We start from the raw sequence: 18,547 nt of genomic DNA on the forward strand, positions 1-18,547 counted from the left end.
GAATCACAGAGCTGTCATTGACTATTTATTTGTAGCCCCCACAATTCAACTTTTCATGCTGCACACTGTGGGGGGGTGGGGTAAGGGTGGGTGTGCTGGTGGGGTGGGGCGATCAAAGCTCCCTTTCATTTCGCCTCCAGACTGTGGCCTCAGATCAGGCCTCCATCACTGCAGGGAAGCGCTCCTTCACCGCTAAATTGTATATCTTGTTGCAGTTATTTCTGTCTGATGGCCTCACTTTGTTCCCCTCATTTCTGATCCAGCCTTTTGATTGGCCCCGATATGCTGAAACAAAATGAGAGGAGTGTTCAAGTCTAGTGGCATACTGCGAAAAAAAATAAAGTCTTTCTATCTTAACAAGTCAATTATTCATGCATTGAATGTGAAGAAAAGGACTTTGCCGAGCTTAGGAGATAATTTCAGTTGTTTCTGTGCAAATGAAGATGGATCAAGATTTTTTAAGAACTGAAAGACATTATCTCATCTAATGTCAAGATATTGTCACCTGCTCCTCTAAACACAAATTGAAGCAGAGATAAGCTTTTCACCACACAGCCAGAGATTTTCATTGGTTTCAAGGAAAACATATCATGACAAAAATTGTTTTGAAATATGCTCCATTGTTAGAGTAATTCATGCATTGATACTTTATGTTATCCAATCAGCGTCAATGATCTCTGAAATAACAGGTTCTTGCCTGAACACACTGGAATAAAACAATATGGAATAAAATTAGATTTTCTTTGCACAACTACTATTTTAAAAAAAAAAAAAAAAAAAAAAATATATATATATATATATATATATATATAAACATAAACATAAACCTATGGTAAAGTTTCGGTAGTGACATGATCATTTCGGTAGTGACAAAATGGAATGGTCAGTAGTTAAACCCTATAATTTTGTGGTCCAAAGTCTTGCTCTTTTCTGCTCTGCTCTGCTCTGCTCTACTCTACCCTGGTCTACTCTACTCTGCTTTACTCTATACTCTTCTCTTCTCTTCTCTTCTCTTCTCTTCTCTTCTCTTCTCTGCTTTACTCTATACTCTTCTCTTCTCTACTCTGCTTTACTCTGCTTTACTCTATACTCTTCTCTACTCTACTCTGCTCTACTCTGCTCTGTCCTACTCTGCTCTACTTTGCTCTACTCTACTATACTCTGCTCTACTCTGCTCTGTTCTGTTCTACTCTGCTCTACTTTGTACTAATCTGCTCTACTCTACTATACTCTGCTCTACTATACTCTACTCTACTCTACTCTACTATGCTCTATTCTGCTTTGCTCTACTCTCTCTCTCTCTATATATATAGATATATACATATTCTTAATCCATTTTTATTTCTATTAATGGAATCTTTAGGTTACAGGACATAAAGTTACTGGTTGGAAATCCATTGAGGATGGAAACCTCTTTTTGCAAGGGAGACCTGGCCAAAATGGCAGTGTAAAAAGTTGCACCGAAACAATATAAACACATCTGTTCCTAAAACATTAGGAACAGACATATGAAAAAAAAAAGCCTTGTGTTTTAGATGAATCTTAAAGCATGTAGGTATGTCATGATGATGCAAGTCTCTGAAACTGAACAAGTTAATCCTGCTCACCATTAATTAAGGTTCTGGTGTCCCTTAGTGGTCTAACAGATGTTTGTGATGTTTCCCCACACTAACAGGAATACAGGGTGTAAGTAAGCTTTTAAGAACCGAAAGAAATTGTCCAAGCCGCTGGAATTGTAGGCCTCAGAGATTATCAGCTTCTTTTATCAATGCCAGCATGTTTTTCTGACAGTTTGTACACTGCAACACAATGACGTCAAAGTCATGCATCACAGCTGCTGTGAACTAAGGAGGAGTCACGGCAGGGAGGAAGAAACAGTCCAAAGTGTGGCTTCATTTCAGCAGTGCCACCTAAAAGTCTATAAAATGATCATTTCGAATAAGGATGGAAACAACAGCAATACGCTGAAACATCTTTTCTATGCAACAACTTCCAGGAATGCCATGTATCTGAAACTCTAACTCCACTGCTTCCCAACCGTCTCTTAGCGAGGGTAAATATCCAGTAATACCATGAGCACCACACAGGCAGGCTTGGTCATTTTTTCTATAACTAAGAAACCCTACATAAAAACAAATGCTGATCAAAAATATCAAATTTCATCTGTTTTACATGATGAATAAAACAACTGTGCTGATGCTGAAAACGTGTATGGGCTGGCTCTTTCCCACGCAGAAAATTGATCAGGAATCAGTAATGGAATCAACAAAGGATCTGCCCGATAAGCAGAATTGATAATGGCACTGGTGTCAATAAAATCTAATCAATTGCCACATACAAAGCGAGAGATTTCGGGGGGTCAAACACTTCATTTCCTGCATTGTGGGGAATTTTTATGCACCAATTTATAGTGGAAAGTCTTTACTCCTATCGAAAATAAAAAGTCACTTGCTACTTCAATAATGTTTTTATTTGGGGGGAGGGGCAAATGCACGTGCTTTTAGATACTGAAGGATACTGAAGGACTTTACTATTAGCTTTAAACAGTCAGCACCCAAACAATCTTAGCAAGTTTTAAAACCACTGAATATGAGTGATGGGAATGTTACAGGGGAACTTGTTGGTCCATCTGAAAAGGTTTCCCATCAACTTCACACTAGAAGTCAGTGGTTCTCAACCCTTTTCATGTCAGGGACCCCTAAATTTGATACAGATTAGGTCATGGATCCCTGTTTGACAAAATTTCACTTCAGGGACCTCCTTCTGTAAAGATTTTGCTTGTTAGATATTATAAAGACCAGAATTCTACAGTTCTCTACTACAGTTGAGGAGATAACCATTGAGGAAGTGAAACCTCTGATCGGAATAGTCACTCTTATGACTCTTACTGACATTGCACTCACTTCTATAGTGAATAAAACAATGAAAATAAATGGTTCTCCATTTTTCTGGGGACCCTCTGGAACTCCCTCAAGGACCCCTGGGGGTCCCCAGACCCCTGGTTGAGAAACACTGCCATAAGTGATCTGATATAGTCTTATATTTAATATAACTGACCATCAAACATTTGAACTGTGGCTGCAGTTTGTAGAACTGATACGAGGCTTGCATGCCTTTTAGCTTCTCTTCTTCTAATCTTTTGACAAGAAATAAATAATCTGATAAACAAATTCATTCCATCAGCTGGGATTGAATTTCTGTTGTCACAAATACAAAATGACCTGCATCCTTCCTGCATACAGTAAATCATTCTTATAGGAGGAAAGATGGGTGACTGAGCAGATATTTGATAACGATGATTAAAAAGCTGTCTTCAGATGCAACATTGATCCTCCACTCAGGTTTATTCTCTGTTACCTGTGAATGTTTTCATCTCAGAACACAATAACCTTTTAAATTCTGACAATGTGGGCAGCTGTGAACTGTAACAGTCATAGAACGTTATGCAGATGTTTATCATTTCAAAGAGCTCTCCTGCAGTGCTTTATTTTTTATGAAAATGCTCTGGATGTAACATTCTGAGTGATTTAACACTGAACATGAGTGTTGGGAATGTTAGGGTTATGTTCTTGGAAACAATATGTCTGAGTTTACTGAGGCCGTTCATTTTTGGCTCCTTCTAAAAAGGAATTTATGGGTCTAGAAAAGTGAACTTTAATTAACATACCAAATCCCAAACAGTGGAATCTGTTGTTATCTGTGCTTTTTTTTATTGAAACCACCAAACCTTAAAAACTGCACACAGTTTGGATAACTGATAACTCTCTTTGCTTCTACCCTTTTGACAAAACTTAATTACACTGGTAAACTATTTTCAAACAGCTTTCAAACACACTTCATAAACTGAGTTTGAAAGTCTGTATAGCTTGTCATAAATGCAAATTAAACTGCGTCCTGTAACTGAGCGTGAGGAACCAAAATAGCTGGGTTCACCAAGCGCCGGGTTAATCCCCTAAAGCCCAAACAGTGGGATCTGCTGTAATCTGAATTTCTGATAAAAATTTACCACCAAACCTCGAGTGACATCCCATTCCCTCTTTAAACTCTGTTTAAACGCTTATTTGACTTGTCACAAATGTAAATTAAACTGCATCCTGCTTACATTTAATGCGTAAAATGAAATATGTGGGGGAGTGGCGGCACACCGAGCAGATATTACCATTAGATAAAGGTCATCATACTATAGTGTCACAATATGGTGCATTCATTCCTGACAGATCAGTTTGGGTCTCACCCAGTCTGTAGCATGGACATATCACACTTTTACACCCAAAAAGCGCCCCTGATTCCCAAATCGTAAAGCCCTGCATTGCACTGATATACTTGCTCAAATGTCCACAGGCGTGTCGGGGCTGAACTATCCAGCGGATAAAGGATTATAATGTGCCTCAGTCCGACCTGCCACCCAGTCTCCTCCGCCGGGGGAAACCGCAGACTCGGTGTCGGTGAGTCCCCTGGTCCGGTGTGTGCCCCCCTGTTGCTTTAAGCAGTGCGTCCTGCCGTCCGACAGGAGGCGTGTCTCCCCTACGGCCGGAGCGCAGCGCTACCAGATGCGAGTGCGGGGGAAGCGACTCGGCTCCTCCATAGAAACAAATCAACTTCTTTGTGCAGCTCTGGTGACTCTTCTCTGCTCCAGCTCTACCTAGGGTAAGCCAATTCTTTCAAACTTTACATATATATACATGTTTGCACAGCTCTTTATTTTGCGCGTCACATCTTTTCAGAAGCAGGTTAGATATTTGGATACAGACGAGGCCGATTTTCAAAAATTCCAACCGGCAAAACGCGCAGAAAACACCGTTACGCACCTCACCGGTCAGGTTTGAAGTTTATCCGTGAGTTTTTAGGGGCAAAGACGCTTTTAACCTGCGCACCCAGAGCCAAAATAACATTTAAATGTCTCAGAAAGAGGCTCCGAATTGTGGTTTGATAAGCCTTGGAGGTATCTGACCTCCCGTGTCTTTGCCCGACCTCTATTTGGAGACGCTTGTCACCTTTTCGGGTTCCTCCTCCTTCTTCTCCTCCTCCCCGGGCTGATGCCTTCACTGTTGTGGGGTTGAAAGACATTATGAGGGTCGTTAAATGCCTACCGTGATCCGCTTTATGAATGATCCGTAGATAACGTCTCTAGTTCACAGGGCTGGAAGGGAACTCGCGGAGACGAGACGCGCATTTAAATCCTATAGTTGATGAGCGCATTAGCTTTAAATCAACTTTATCATCACACAACGTCGCTCGGTGGAGGGGCTCCGCTCAGCCTGTTTTAAAGCCCTTTTCACATGTACAAAGTGCCATTTGTTGTAGCTTTATGTGCAAAAAGAGCTTAATATAAAACAAATCAAGATGAGTCTATGCACCGGTGCCAACTGGTTTTTTTCACCTGCCAACCCCGCAGACTCAATAAGCACCTTTGCGGCCGTTACGCACGGCATCACAGAACTGCGGCTTTGTTTTCTTGATATTAGTTCAGAGCAGCTCCTTCTTATTATGACCTCTATGCGCGTTAAATTACTGCGCCGATTTGCTCGTGGCACGCGGAGAGACAAACAAATCGCAGACGTGTTTTTTTTTTCATTCATTGGCTCATGAAACCTCCTGACATCCTCACAAATTTGCGGCTATTCTGAAAAATAAAAATAAAGCTTATCCCTCACCCAAAAAAGGAGAACACAACTTGTAAGTTCCCCTGCATGTTGTGCCAGGTGCGGACTGCACAGCAGTTTAAATTAAGTCCTAACTGCTTCATTCTAATTATGAGGTTAGTATCTTTTTTATAATCACATTAAACCCGTGTACACAATTTACATATTAGTTCATTTCAGCTTCCTCAAAAATCAGTCAGGCTGGGGATTTATTTGGGTGTTGGCCACAGTAAATGAATGTTAATGTGGAAGCAGGCGGTGTGGTGAAACAATATTTAACCTTTAGGCATAAACTGTATCATCATATGGACTGGGTCCAAACAGAATGCCCCCGCTGCTCATTAAGGAGGCAAGCGAGCAGAGGAAGCTGGCAAAATAAATAGAAACACAAGGGGCCGAGGAGTCGCTGTCTGTGGTGCTGAAAGCGTATCAATACGAAGATTTGTCTCAAAATACAGAGCCTCTGTCCAGGCTGCTCAAACAGCCTCAATGCTAAAGGTTGATCCAGAGCAGATTCACTGTCCGTGGTACTAAAAACTCCTCAAAGAGCAGAGACTCGGTTAAAACAATGGCCTAGACGTTAAGCCGTTTACCTCTTCAGATGCTGTCCAAAACAACAAAACGGATTGTAGTACAGATGTAAAGGATATTATGTCATAGTTTAATGTTTTCCTAAAATACTATTAATTTTCATTTATTGCTGACGGCTTGCATATGAGACCACTTTTTATTTTCTCCACCAGCTTGACCTCAACATAGGCAATATTCTTGCTCCTGTCTGAGTTGTGAAGTTTACAGAAGGAATATATGACATTTAGAAATTGTACATCATATTAACCAACCAGAATATGACTGAAATCTTGCATACACATTTACATTTACAAATAATTCAGCAATGGCGCGTGCGTGTGTATCTAGATATCCAGTAAATTTAACCCACATTGTTGCAAAATGTTGTTAGACGTTTTTAGATTTACTTGTAAATAATATGCTTTAGGTCACAGTCCAGCCTTTGGGCAAAATACTGAATGTGACACTTGAATTTCTTCACCTTCCAGACCACGTAAGCTTTGCCAGTAATTCAATAGTCATATAAGGCAGCCGATGTTGCACTTTCCTGCGATCACAAGTCAGATTGAAGACACACATTAAATTAAAATTTGATGTTGAGGGCTGACTCTTTTCTAACAGGCTGTGCAGTCTGAGGAAAAGTCGAAAATAATAATAAAAAAAAGTAATAATTCCAAATCCAGAAGAGTGAGGGTGTGAGCAGAGGCTATTCATCTTGTTGAGTGCACAGTGACAGCTTTGCTTCACGGAGCCCTCACATGAGTCCAAGCTTGGGTGACTCCGATCAAACACAGGCGATCTTTTTCAAAATTCATAGATTGGCTTTTATACGGCTGTGCACGGCGGCGCTCCGCTGCCAGTAACGGCCATTGAACCGAAGCGAGGAATATAAAAAAAAATCTGAGGGAAAACCGGAGAGCGGCGGCTAGCCGGCCGGGGACACGACATTAGGGAAAGAGAAGGAAGGGAAGGATGGAGGAGGAGTGTTGGGGGGAGGCATGAGAATTTGGGCAGGCGATATAGATCAAGGGGCGAAGTGTGGTCAGCAGTAGCCGAGAAACATGCCCGATCCACCCCGTGCGCTCCCCCACTACTAGTGTTGGCTCGACGTCAGATGCTGTGCGGCAGTGCAGCAGGAGGAGCTCGGGCTGGCGAGGCTGCTGAGACCGCCGCTTCGCTCACTCGCACTCTCACTTGGTCACGCTGGATCTCCACACACCTCCGCTGCTCTCCCCCTCTCACCCCCCTCCAATCTCCGCCTGTGTCTTTCAGTAGATGGATCTCCTCAAGCTCTGCCCTGCCTAACATGGATGCCCAGCCACCTCCACCACCACCACCTCCACCATCATCTTCCTCAGCTGAGTCGGAGGGCTGTTTCTTCTTGGCGCAGTGAGCTGGACACGCAGTGCTCTTTTTTTTCTTTTTTTTTTTTTTCTTTTTTTGCTTAATGGATGTGGGGAAAGCGTTGCCCAACCCGCCGGTGGTGCCCAGCCGCCTTGATTCACGTTAAAGGGTTGAAAGAGAAAATAATTCTGGGGAATATACCGATTCAGGGAATAACAATCCTGTGCACCACACACAAGCACCATGAAGATTACCTCCCTGCTGATACTTAATGCGAGAGTCAGGTGCACCATCAGGCTTCTACTGCTGCTATTACACTGTGTGGGATATTCTCATGGGATGCCACACGTCTTGAGATTCGGTGAGTCTTCTTTTTTTCCCCTCTCGTGCAGCCCTGAAAGTTTGATTGGTGTGTTTCCATCCCCGGAAAGCATGTTGCACTCATCCCGACCTGTTGGAGACTCACTTTCCCTCCCTTTCCTCACTTGTGGGAAAGTTGCCGTTCTGAGTGTTATTTGCAGTGTAACACGGCTTTTTAGGAGCAATAACAGGAGAGTAGTGCATCCAAAGAGTTGGCACAGACCTGCACTACTACAGAGTAAAGCTGCCAAAAAGAGAAATTGATACACAAATGACCCAGGAGGAGGAGACCTCTAACTTGTTGCTATTTAGAAAGTTTAAAATTTAAAAGGTTGCAGATAAAAAAAACGCCCCTAACACCACACCACAACATGTGTGTGTGAACAGTGTCAGCTGTTCATGAGTCCATGTCACCCACTTGTGTGTGTGTGTGTGTGTGTGTGTGTGTGTGTGCGTGTGCATGTGTGTGCTGGATGTGGTGATTTCAGATGTGACGCATTGGCTTTAGTGTGTTTGCTGAGCATATTCATTCAAGAATTCATATTGTACAGTACATAGGGTAGCAGTGTATGTGTGCTTACATGCAGTATAGTAGTAATAAATCTACTGTAATAAATAATATTTATTACAGTAGATTCTTTTTGTTTATTTTTTAATAAAGAATAAACAAAACTTTTTCATATGCCTACATGCTTCTAGAAATGTGATAATTCTGATTTAAGGGAAATTTTAAGATGACCTTTTGAACCATAATTTTCCTCCTAAATTCTCAATAAGCAGCTTCAAAGTAAGAAAACAAATCTTTCATCACTATATGGGAATACAGTGTTTGCTCCACCACAGGGCAGCTATATGATGCTTATACAGGACATATTCCACCTCAGGTCCGCATATTTTTATAGATGCATTAGTTGTACGGAATGGAAATATTCCTGATGTTTCATGCATCATTTTGTACACAACATAAGGTCTGTGGGTTTGAATAAGACAACGTTTGTAACGCGGGGGCCAGCGGTAGCAAGAAGTTAAGTCCACTAACTTGCACACAGTGCGGCTGCAACCACAGAAAATAACTGAAGAAAGGAGGACAAATGCTGCAGACACAAAATCATTAAAAAAGTTTTAATTTATCTTATCTGTATTTTATCAGGAAAACATACACTGATGCGCACACAAACACAAACCAATCCCAATAATGTACACAGATACAGAAGTATACACAGATTGCTGTCACTATAAACAGCATGCAGTTATATTGATACTGACAGATGTACTTTTTGTCGAATAATCATACCATTTCAGTTTGGTATGGCTTGAAGGAAACAGCACAGATACTGCAGAATATAGAAGAAAAATCCTCCGCAATTAAATCCACAATTTACATGTCTTTAATTCATGAATGCAAATTGATGAGGTGCTGATTGATTTTTTCCGCTGATGGAGCTGTAGGAGCTGTAGGAGCTGAATCAAAGTGTACATGGATAGATAGGTGGAATCCTGCGAACCTCTGGCCTGCAGGTGCAGGGAAGTCGAAGCCTCTTTGCATTACGGTGACTGGCTCCCAGCTTTGAGTCCTTCAGTGTGTGTGTAGAGGGGAGTACAGTGTGCCGTGGGGAAACACCATGTACCCCATTACATCCCATTATTTCATCAAGGTCCTTCCCCGCTCCTCAGGTTAAATATTAAATAGGCCTGTAGCTGATGGCAGCACAGTCAGAAGGCTGAAGCTGAGCAGTCACAACCTGGATCTGTCTGTCGGACCACGCGTCTTGCGATGATTCCTCCTCTCTTCCTCTGCCAGAGGACTTTTATCAGCTACCAGCCACTTGCGTGTTGACAAATCTGTTCAGCAGGCGTCTGTGGGCCTTTAATGTGTGTGTGTGTTTAAGGTTTCATCATGGAATATAACAGTTTGAATTGTGAAAACATTCACTAGGAGAGAGTCAGTGGCTTAGGAGATAACTGCAGTGATTGAGCTAACATGGGCCGCAAAGAAAGAACACTGGTCAGAATAGAAGTAAATCTAATTATGAAAGGAGCACTCCAACAAATGAGCATGACACTTCAGTAGAGGTGGGGACACTTTTGAGAGACAGATTAAACACAACCCAATCAACAGCATTGTACATCTATCCAAACCATGGGTCTGTTACATTGATATGTTACTATGTAGTGGATACATTGACACTTTACGTTTCAACAATGCAGTGGTAAATGTTTGGGTAGGTTCAGGCACCAAAACCACTGGGCTTAAAATATACACAGTTTTCGTGGCACTATCTTGGCTGAAAAAATAGCGATGATTTGCTACAAATCACCCAAATTTGGTGCCTAAAAAGCAGCTGTCTCTTCTAGGTGCCTTGCCATCCACCAACTCGTACACCTCCTAATGACAAAGTCAGCTCATATACTTACTTTGGAAATGTAATGTGATACATATGAAACCTACAAATTTAATGTATCCCTAGTTTGCAGAAATGTACAATGCCAACATTTTCTTCTTACTACTGGGCTGATAACACAACAAATGCTTAAAATCTAAGCAGCAGAGGTTATAAAAACACTAGATCCTACACTTCCCATGATGCAACTCAGCAGTGTCTTTCCCTAGACCCTCCTGCCCTGGTTAAAGTCACTGTCTTTCAGACTCCACTGTCCTACTTTACAGTCACTTTCTGGTAAAAGTTTGAACTCTTGAGCTCTGATGTTGTCATCTGGTCATCTGACCCTGGTGACATCATCATCAAGGTTATTTTCTGAAATTTGACGAAGTTCCCCCACAGCCACAAGTGGAATGGAACTCCTCATGACGTGCAAACCAATGTTCATATGTATTATTTTAGTGTCCTTTTAATGACTGCATAGCATTCTTGATTGTGGAAGGTCAGCAGGCTAAGTAGCTTATGTAAGTAGACATAGTACTGTGGATAATTTGCACTTGTGTTTTAGCACTAAATATTGTCTTAACATCCCCAAGTTTTTGAAATGTAGCGGTATTATTTATGAGATCAAGGAGAGTATCTTTAAACAGGAGCAAGAGTCTCACAATATAAGGCACACCTTGACTTGCCCACTGTCAAAACTGTGCTCCGTAAACTCCACCAATTGAATTTTGACTTCACAAATGGGATTTCCTCTGCTTCTGGGAGCAGCTTTGACTCTGACAAATGACATGAAAAGAGCTCGCTATTAATGCAATAATCCCAACATTAAATTTCCGGATGTGTTTTGACCATTCATTTGTAGTAGCTATTCTTCAAAATAGGAGCTTGCAAATGGTTCGGCTCTATCAGCCATTTGAAGAATTATGGTGCGAGAGTGATGGATAGCTAAATTGGATTTCCATTTTGAAATTCAAACACAAGAAAAACTGCTCAGAGTAAAAATGCCACAGCTGCTGTTTTTAATCAATCTGACCAGCTCCTGTGATATGAAAAAGAAGAATTTTACAGACTCTCATTATGAGTTCTTAAAATACCTTTGGATCAGATGAATATATGGTTAAGATGATATTTATTATCACCTGTGCAGGGAACAAGGACGGTGGAGCAGGGTAGAAGGAAAGGTTAGCTGTGTTTGTTGAAGAAAGAGGCTCACATGCTGACAACCTCTGATGATAGAAAGCACATTACTGAATTTTCCACGGCTCATTGAAGATAAAGCTTGATACAGATCAGCTGTAAGCAGCTGATAGACTGAACTGCAGCAACATGTGACCTGCCAGCTCTCTGACTACGACTCAAGCCTGCTGGGTCTGCTGAAATGTTTGAGTTTTTTAAGGAGTTGTATTGCAGACAGGTGAGGTCAGGAAATTGGATTACTTGAGTGGAGGAGAAGCCACATTCAGGGTCACTTCACAGGAATACAGCATAATGTATTTCACACATCCACTGCATGAGTTGCTGGATGAAAGCAGACGGTCAACCCTTTAGAAAAGTAGCATTAGCAAAAAAAGTTTAGGTCAAGGAAGTGGTCCAACTAGCAGACAGTATGGAAAGTCATGGATTAAACACAAAATTTCTCATCAGAGCTACAGAGTCATGGACTGCACGAGGTTCCTGACATCCTAAAGAAGCCATTTTAAGCAGTATTTGTGTATCTACAAATGCATCAATTCATGCTGGCACTTTCTGTCTTTGTGATCTGTGCAGAGTGGAGATTGAATCAGGTGCGTGGGCTCGGCTGCCGTGATCGGCATTAGTATGAAGGTCACCGCCTAATGGGGCAGATGAGCTAAATGTTGCGGGTTGAGGCCAGAAAAACCCTCTTTAGAAAATAACTGGCTCTCTGAGAAGGCTGCCTGTCAATAACTGAACAGAAAAGTTGACATTATCCTGCAGGCTCCGGCCCCCGCCTCACTGATGACTTGTAAATAAGGAGATTTGCAGAGAAACGCGAGCTGCTTGGAAACAATGGGCGGCTAAGCCGATCATTGCCCAATGGAGAGCATTAGGTATGAAATGGGAGGTGATAATCACAGCATCCTTCAATGAACAAACTAATTTCCCTATTTGGTTTCCATTTTATCAGTGTAGCTGTAGGCTTAAGAGTTTTCTGAAGAGACATAAGGTGACAAAAGCACTTAATGTGTATTAATCCACCACTGAAAGTAGTCCCCAACAAATGCACAATTTCTACCTGTTTTGGTAACATTTGCAACACTACAGTGGCCAGCTGCTTCAAGAGATTACAGAGCCCCTTAAAAAGAAGAAACTAAAAAACCTGCATCTAAAGATTTAAGTCTTCAGTAAGAACCACGTGGCTCGAGGCTGAGAGCCATAGCTGTCAGGAAGCCAGAAAGGACCAACACATTGCGAACATTTACATACACACTAATATTCCACTATTATTCCAAATATGATAGCATTCCAAATTTGATACGTATCATGTAAACATTTGATACAGGTCATGCAAACATCATTATTCTATTTAGGCCTTACTTTGAATGTAGCATTTTCCCATTAAGACAGATATTCTGGTATATTAGCCATTAGAGGGAGACTGTCAGAATCGGTGGCGGTGGTCATTGCTTCATACCTGAAAAGAGATGAAAATTAGTGCATCAACCCAGGAGCCAGACGCATAAAACTCTGTGTCGATTTACTACTAAAACTGGGTGGCACTATGCCTATACGTTTTTTTTGTCAGATTAATAAAACGGTGCGTATGCCTGATATTGTTGTGTAAATCTTAATCATTGTGGCACTTGGCACATGTGCACGAGCCTCAATTCCAAACCCACAGTTCGCCATGTATGTAAACATAAACACAGAAACGCTGCTAAACATCCCTTTGCATATCAATACTGGTGCCCCTTTACTATTCATTAGAACTGCCAGTGAGAAATATGGTAATGACTGCATTTTCACCAACTGTGTTGCATCGGTGAGGTTCCTCACAGTCATGGATGTGTGTCATTACACACAGCTGTGGACAGTTGTAGCGTTCATATCTCTAGTTTGTCACATTTCTACAAACCATCATCACAGTAAAATCTTAATCATCACGATTATAAAACGTCAGCAGGATGTTCTCATGTGGAAACTGACTTTACAAAGAGCACACAGAATTAAATGAAACAATCAGTGACAGGGGAATGAATGTAAATAAACCAAACAAATGACACGTATCACTACACAGGTGCTATTCAAATAAACTTTACTTAGTTACACAAAAATAATTTAAAATTAACTTGATGAATGTGCCTTTGATTTACATTTTACAGAAGGCAGTATAAGATGTAAATATAAATAGCATGATCGGTGAGACTGGTAAACAACAACAACAACAAAAAAAGATCACTCTCAACTATTTAATCTCAGCCTTATCATTTCACCCACAGCTATCTCACCTAAAACCGTGTATATGGCTCGTCTGCAGAATGTGTGAGGTGTGCACATTCTGACGCACTTATGTGTGGGAAAAGAGGTATGCATGTTGTTGGTTTTTTTCATTTCATCATTTATGCATCTGGTCCCAGATGTTGAACTTCCATCACTGGTAAATGGTGCTGATCATAGCTGGAGCTGATAAATAACTGTGACTACTGCAGAGTCTTTTGTCCTGGGAATGAATTCCGATTGTAACCTTTCCCACTAAAGACAAAAGCCAGATGTTAGCGGGTGAAAAGGGGCTTAAGGCATCCTCTAATTGGTTTTGTGGTGCTATAAAAATGTCATTCTAAGTCTGTGGACTGTACCAAAAACCTGTCATCAAAGCTACATGGACATATAATACAATAGGCAACAGCAAGTCCCTTTTCTCCTTCAGGGCCAAGTAGGCAAGTCTATGACTAACAACCAAGAATTATAATTTGGAGAACCCATGGTCTATAATTGTCCACTGCTGGGTTGGATTTGGAGGGAAATTAACTGGTTTGCTTTATGGCCCAAAACAGTAGGAGGGCAGTATTCTGTCAGCGCAAATAAAGCTAAAGCTATCAGAGTCTGGCAGTGACAGATGGTGGAAGGAGAGAAAGTCTGATGGAAAAAAATCACTTCCAGCATGTTTATCCACTTCAATACAGAGGCTAAGGAGGGAAGGGAGAGGGGTTTGAGAAACAGCATGCTGTACATACACAGCACCTTTTACTCCGAGAGCACCTGCAGGAAGCCACAGGCAAGGCTGGAATATTAGAGTCTTTATGCAAAACATGTATGACCAGATGTAGCCCAGATGTCTAATATTGATCATGAGGGTGGACTTTCATGAGCAGTAAAGAAGAGAGGGCTTCTTTTTCAGTCTGACCAGACGATTCACCACCAACCCAATGGTGCATTTGTCAAAAGCCTGACTCCTGACCTTTTGCTCAGAGAAAAAAACAAAATGCAGTGCAAGACCAAACTGTCGTCTTTCCACTGATACAGAATAGAGTGTGTGACGAGTCCCTTTTTCCCCACTCTGTGTGGCTGTGTGGAGTGCATTATCTCTTGGACTGAGTGTATGATGTGTCTATTATTCTCAGGACCACATCTGTACATCCTGTAGTTCTGATGGCCTTGACCTATGGCCTTGATATTGAGGGTGCTTTAACACCTAATCTGTTTGGTGAAAAAAGAACTCAGGTCTGTTTGCCTGGTTAGTGCAGTTCCTTTAGAGTGGTGTGAAAGGTAAAATGGAACCCTGGTGTGGACCAAACAACTGAACCAAGACCGTTCAAAAGGGTGGGTGTCAGTCTCCTTCCAAACAGACTCTGCTGCAGTTTGTGGTGTGAAACAAAACAAACCAATCACAGGATTTTATGACAGCAGATATATGATTCATTATGTTTTATTATATAAATTATTATTATATATATATTTATTATGTGATTTTATAATTTCAAAACTCTATCTGCTGATAGTAAAGCATGTCTGTGATCTTTTAATTGATCTAGTTTGTATATTTAATCTATTTATGCATCTGGTAGCTATGGTAACATGTATGCACATCACTGTGGGTATTTTACCTGATTAAAAAGCAGTTAAACTGCAGTGCTTATATCTGACCCTGTGTACTTCAGTTCATTGCGTCCATTAAAAGGTGTGACAGTGATCCCACAGTAATAAGCTTCAAATCATTACAGTACAAGACACCTCCTTTTCGTCTTGTCTCTCCCTGTAAGTCATAACTAATAACATACAGTGGATTTGCAATTCAGTAATACTTATAATACATGCAATCAGTGGTGCACAGTAGGTAGGATGGGCCCCAGTGCACATTATTATGACAGGCCCTAGAGCTAGATATTGTGTCCAAACAGCTACCGTATATTTTATAGTATCATCACATGATCAAATACAGACTTGACATTGGACAGCATCAACATACATATAACCAGTCAGTTTTATAGACTGCTACTGACTATTTCACAAAAGACATGGATGGAGATGGGTTTGCTTTCTCGAGGGCACATATAGCCGATAACAGCATTTGTACTTTCAGGCCCTCCAACCACTCTCTTATGTGCACTTCCTCTTATGTCACACACATGTGTATATACAAATTTAATTTTTTTAGATCCAACATAAGACATGTGAAAACTGGCAACAGAGCTCCAAACCAAAAATGAAGACGAACTGACAAAGACCAAAGGAAGCAGGCAGGTATAAGTAGGGAAACATTGACTGGGGAAGTGAGAACAGCTGAGAAGACTGCAGCACTGGTGAAGGACAGGTAAAACTAATCAGGGTGGGGCAGACAATAAAAACGGGCAGGAAAACACAAGGGCAGTGATCTGAGAGGAGGTGGGAGGAACAAAATAAAACAGGAAACACGAAGCAAGACTGAGGTATAGAATAAAACAAAGGAAAAACAACTTCTCGTTGTGTTGTCTCAATGCTGGTCTTAACAACTTCAGTACAGTACCTTTTCAATAAAAATAAAAACATTCAATAGAGTTTCAGGCACCTCGGGGCAAACTGAGGCTATAAAAATTCAAAATTTGCATTATAAGATAAAAGTTACAAGGCTTTATAACATGACAATGATGACTTTCCTCGGTAAGTAGCACAGATTAGAAACTGCTGGCACTGGTATATTGATATTGCAGGTAATGTGTACTGAAACCATTAAAATATTCAGTATGGCTATGTATCCATAAATTGACATCCTTTGACAATAGCTGAAGTGCTAGTTGATGAGGTGGGTGCACTGTGAGTAGGTTACTGAGAAGAAAGTGGGTATGCTCTCTTATATAGTCCAGTGGCTTTTTGACTGATAGGTGAGTGTACTGTAAACAGCTCGAAAAAGCGATGGCTATACTCTGTATACCTGTGTGTACCCTCCACTACACCACTGTGTGACTGCTACTGCAGGTGCTGCAGCCAGTAGACGATATGTTATACAGCATACAGAGTGTTGCCAGATCATTAAGTCAAGTATCTCCTTGTTCCTTTACTCTCCATGAAAATAGCTCACTTTTTACTTACAACAGAGGGATGTTGTATGTTGTAAAGCCCTCTGAAGCAGATTGTGATTTGTGATATTGGGCTTTGTAAATAAAATAGACTTGATTTGAATTTTTACAGAAAATACACAAACTCTGCAACTCTACCACTACCTTACCATTCAACCCTGTGGCGTTACAAGATCATTTGAGATTATTATATCATTAGGAGGGATAACTTAGCAGCATCTTACAATGATAAGACTGTCTGCAGGCAAGTCTCTGTCTATAGAATCTACAATGGCTGAGAGAAATTAAATTGACTTTTCCATATTTTGCACAAATTCAAATTTAATGCAGCCCATTTTATTGAATTATAGTACTAGATGTTTCCTCTTTTAGCCATCTCATTTAAAACTGCATGAAGTCCTTCTGTACTAGCTGTACTGTCAGACATGCTGCTGTACAGTACACTGTGCACTTACAGGGAGAGCAATCTGCAACAAGAAAATATAAGTGACAATAATCATATCCACGTTTAATATTTGGACTGCCACACTTGCTGGATTGCCCGTTATGTTTACTGCCTGAGTTGTCACACTTCCGAGATTTGTGACATCGCATGGGAGGTAAAACACAACGTATCGTCCTTGTAATTCCACAAGGATGACGACATGAACACCAATCCTAGTCTGCAGACTCTGTTAGCGGAAAATCCGGTATGACATGTATGTAGCATCACTTGAACAATGAGCAGCTTATTCTGAAAACATACACTTTTCAGGCTAAATGGAAACAAGATGCAAGCATGCAGGTTGGCTTTAGTATGTGTGTGTGCGTGTGTGTGTGTGTGTGTGTGTGTGTGTGTGTGTGTGTGTGTGTGTGATGTGCCAAGTTAAATTTGTTTTTTTGGATTCAGCTGTTGGAGAGTGTGTTTCCCCTATAGGTATGTATTGAAGAGCAGCTTTTCCAGTCAGCTAAAGCTACATCACGCTCGCTAGTGATGTAAGAGATGAAATCTTGAACATAATCGATAGTCATGATGGAAGAAAAAAATAAAAAGAAGAAAATAAGGTCTGGGTTTAAAAATGAAGCAGGTTATGGATTATGAATTGCATTGCCGCCAGAAAGGCTTACATCAAAGGAGAGTGGATAATTTATATACAGTATTTGGCAGAAAAGGCTCTGTGGTTGGGCATGATTATAATATGAATCCAAGCAGCGTGTTAAAGATTCAGCAGGGACCATGATAAAAACACTCCGGGGTTTAAAAAAGAGCCTAGCAGAGACATCACACTGAAAAAAAACACACAATGCACAAGGCAGGAGATGCAACTGTAAATCTAGAATCACTTATATATTTGGGGAAATATGGTTATTTGTTTTCTTTTGCAAAGTGAGAGGAGAAAATCAATCTAATGTCTGTACTGACATGTACAAAACAAGACAGAGGGGACAAGAGCTTGTCAGGAAAAGGCTGACAAGCATACAGACTGGAAGCAGGTGGGAACAGCTAGCCTGGCTTTGTCCACAATGACAATGTGTACCTATCAACAACTGAAAGTCTTGTTTTTTTAACATGAAGTTGCGTGATGATGCTATTTCTTGATGAACAACAGTTTATCCATCTACCCAGCTGATCATTCTTATTCTCGCATACACTGTGTGGATTTAACCCCAACTTGGCCACCCATGACTAATTTAAGAATCAGGCTAAATGTCCTGCACATCTGCAGTTGTTTTTTTGCACACGACTGCTGTCAAA

General features: G+C 41.0%; 1 protein-coding gene across 4 annotated transcripts in view; it reads left to right on the forward strand.

Moving 5' to 3' along the window:
- Nucleotides 1–4,549: 4,549 nt before the first annotated feature.
- The window catches only part of grik2 (glutamate receptor, ionotropic, kainate 2), a 450,636-nt gene continuing 436,638 nt past the window's right edge, over nucleotides 4,550–18,547 (forward strand). The window contains exons 1-2 of one of the 4 annotated variants that reach the window (XM_049583125.1): nucleotides 4,550–4,647; nucleotides 7,485–7,917. In XM_049583125.1, coding sequence (XP_049439082.1) covers nucleotides 7,800–7,917 — 118 coding nt within the window. In that variant the 5' untranslated portion in view covers nucleotides 4,550–4,647; nucleotides 7,485–7,799. Of the gene's footprint in view, nucleotides 4,648–6,996; nucleotides 7,918–18,547 lie in introns of those variants that run through there. The other 3 variants (XM_049583128.1, XM_049583127.1, XM_049583126.1) reach the window with 3 other exon arrangements.

The sequence above is a fragment of the Epinephelus fuscoguttatus genome, linkage group LG8, assembly GCF_011397635.1.
Source record: "Epinephelus fuscoguttatus linkage group LG8, E.fuscoguttatus.final_Chr_v1".
NCBI classification, from domain to species: domain Eukaryota; kingdom Metazoa; phylum Chordata; class Actinopteri; order Perciformes; family Serranidae; genus Epinephelus; species Epinephelus fuscoguttatus.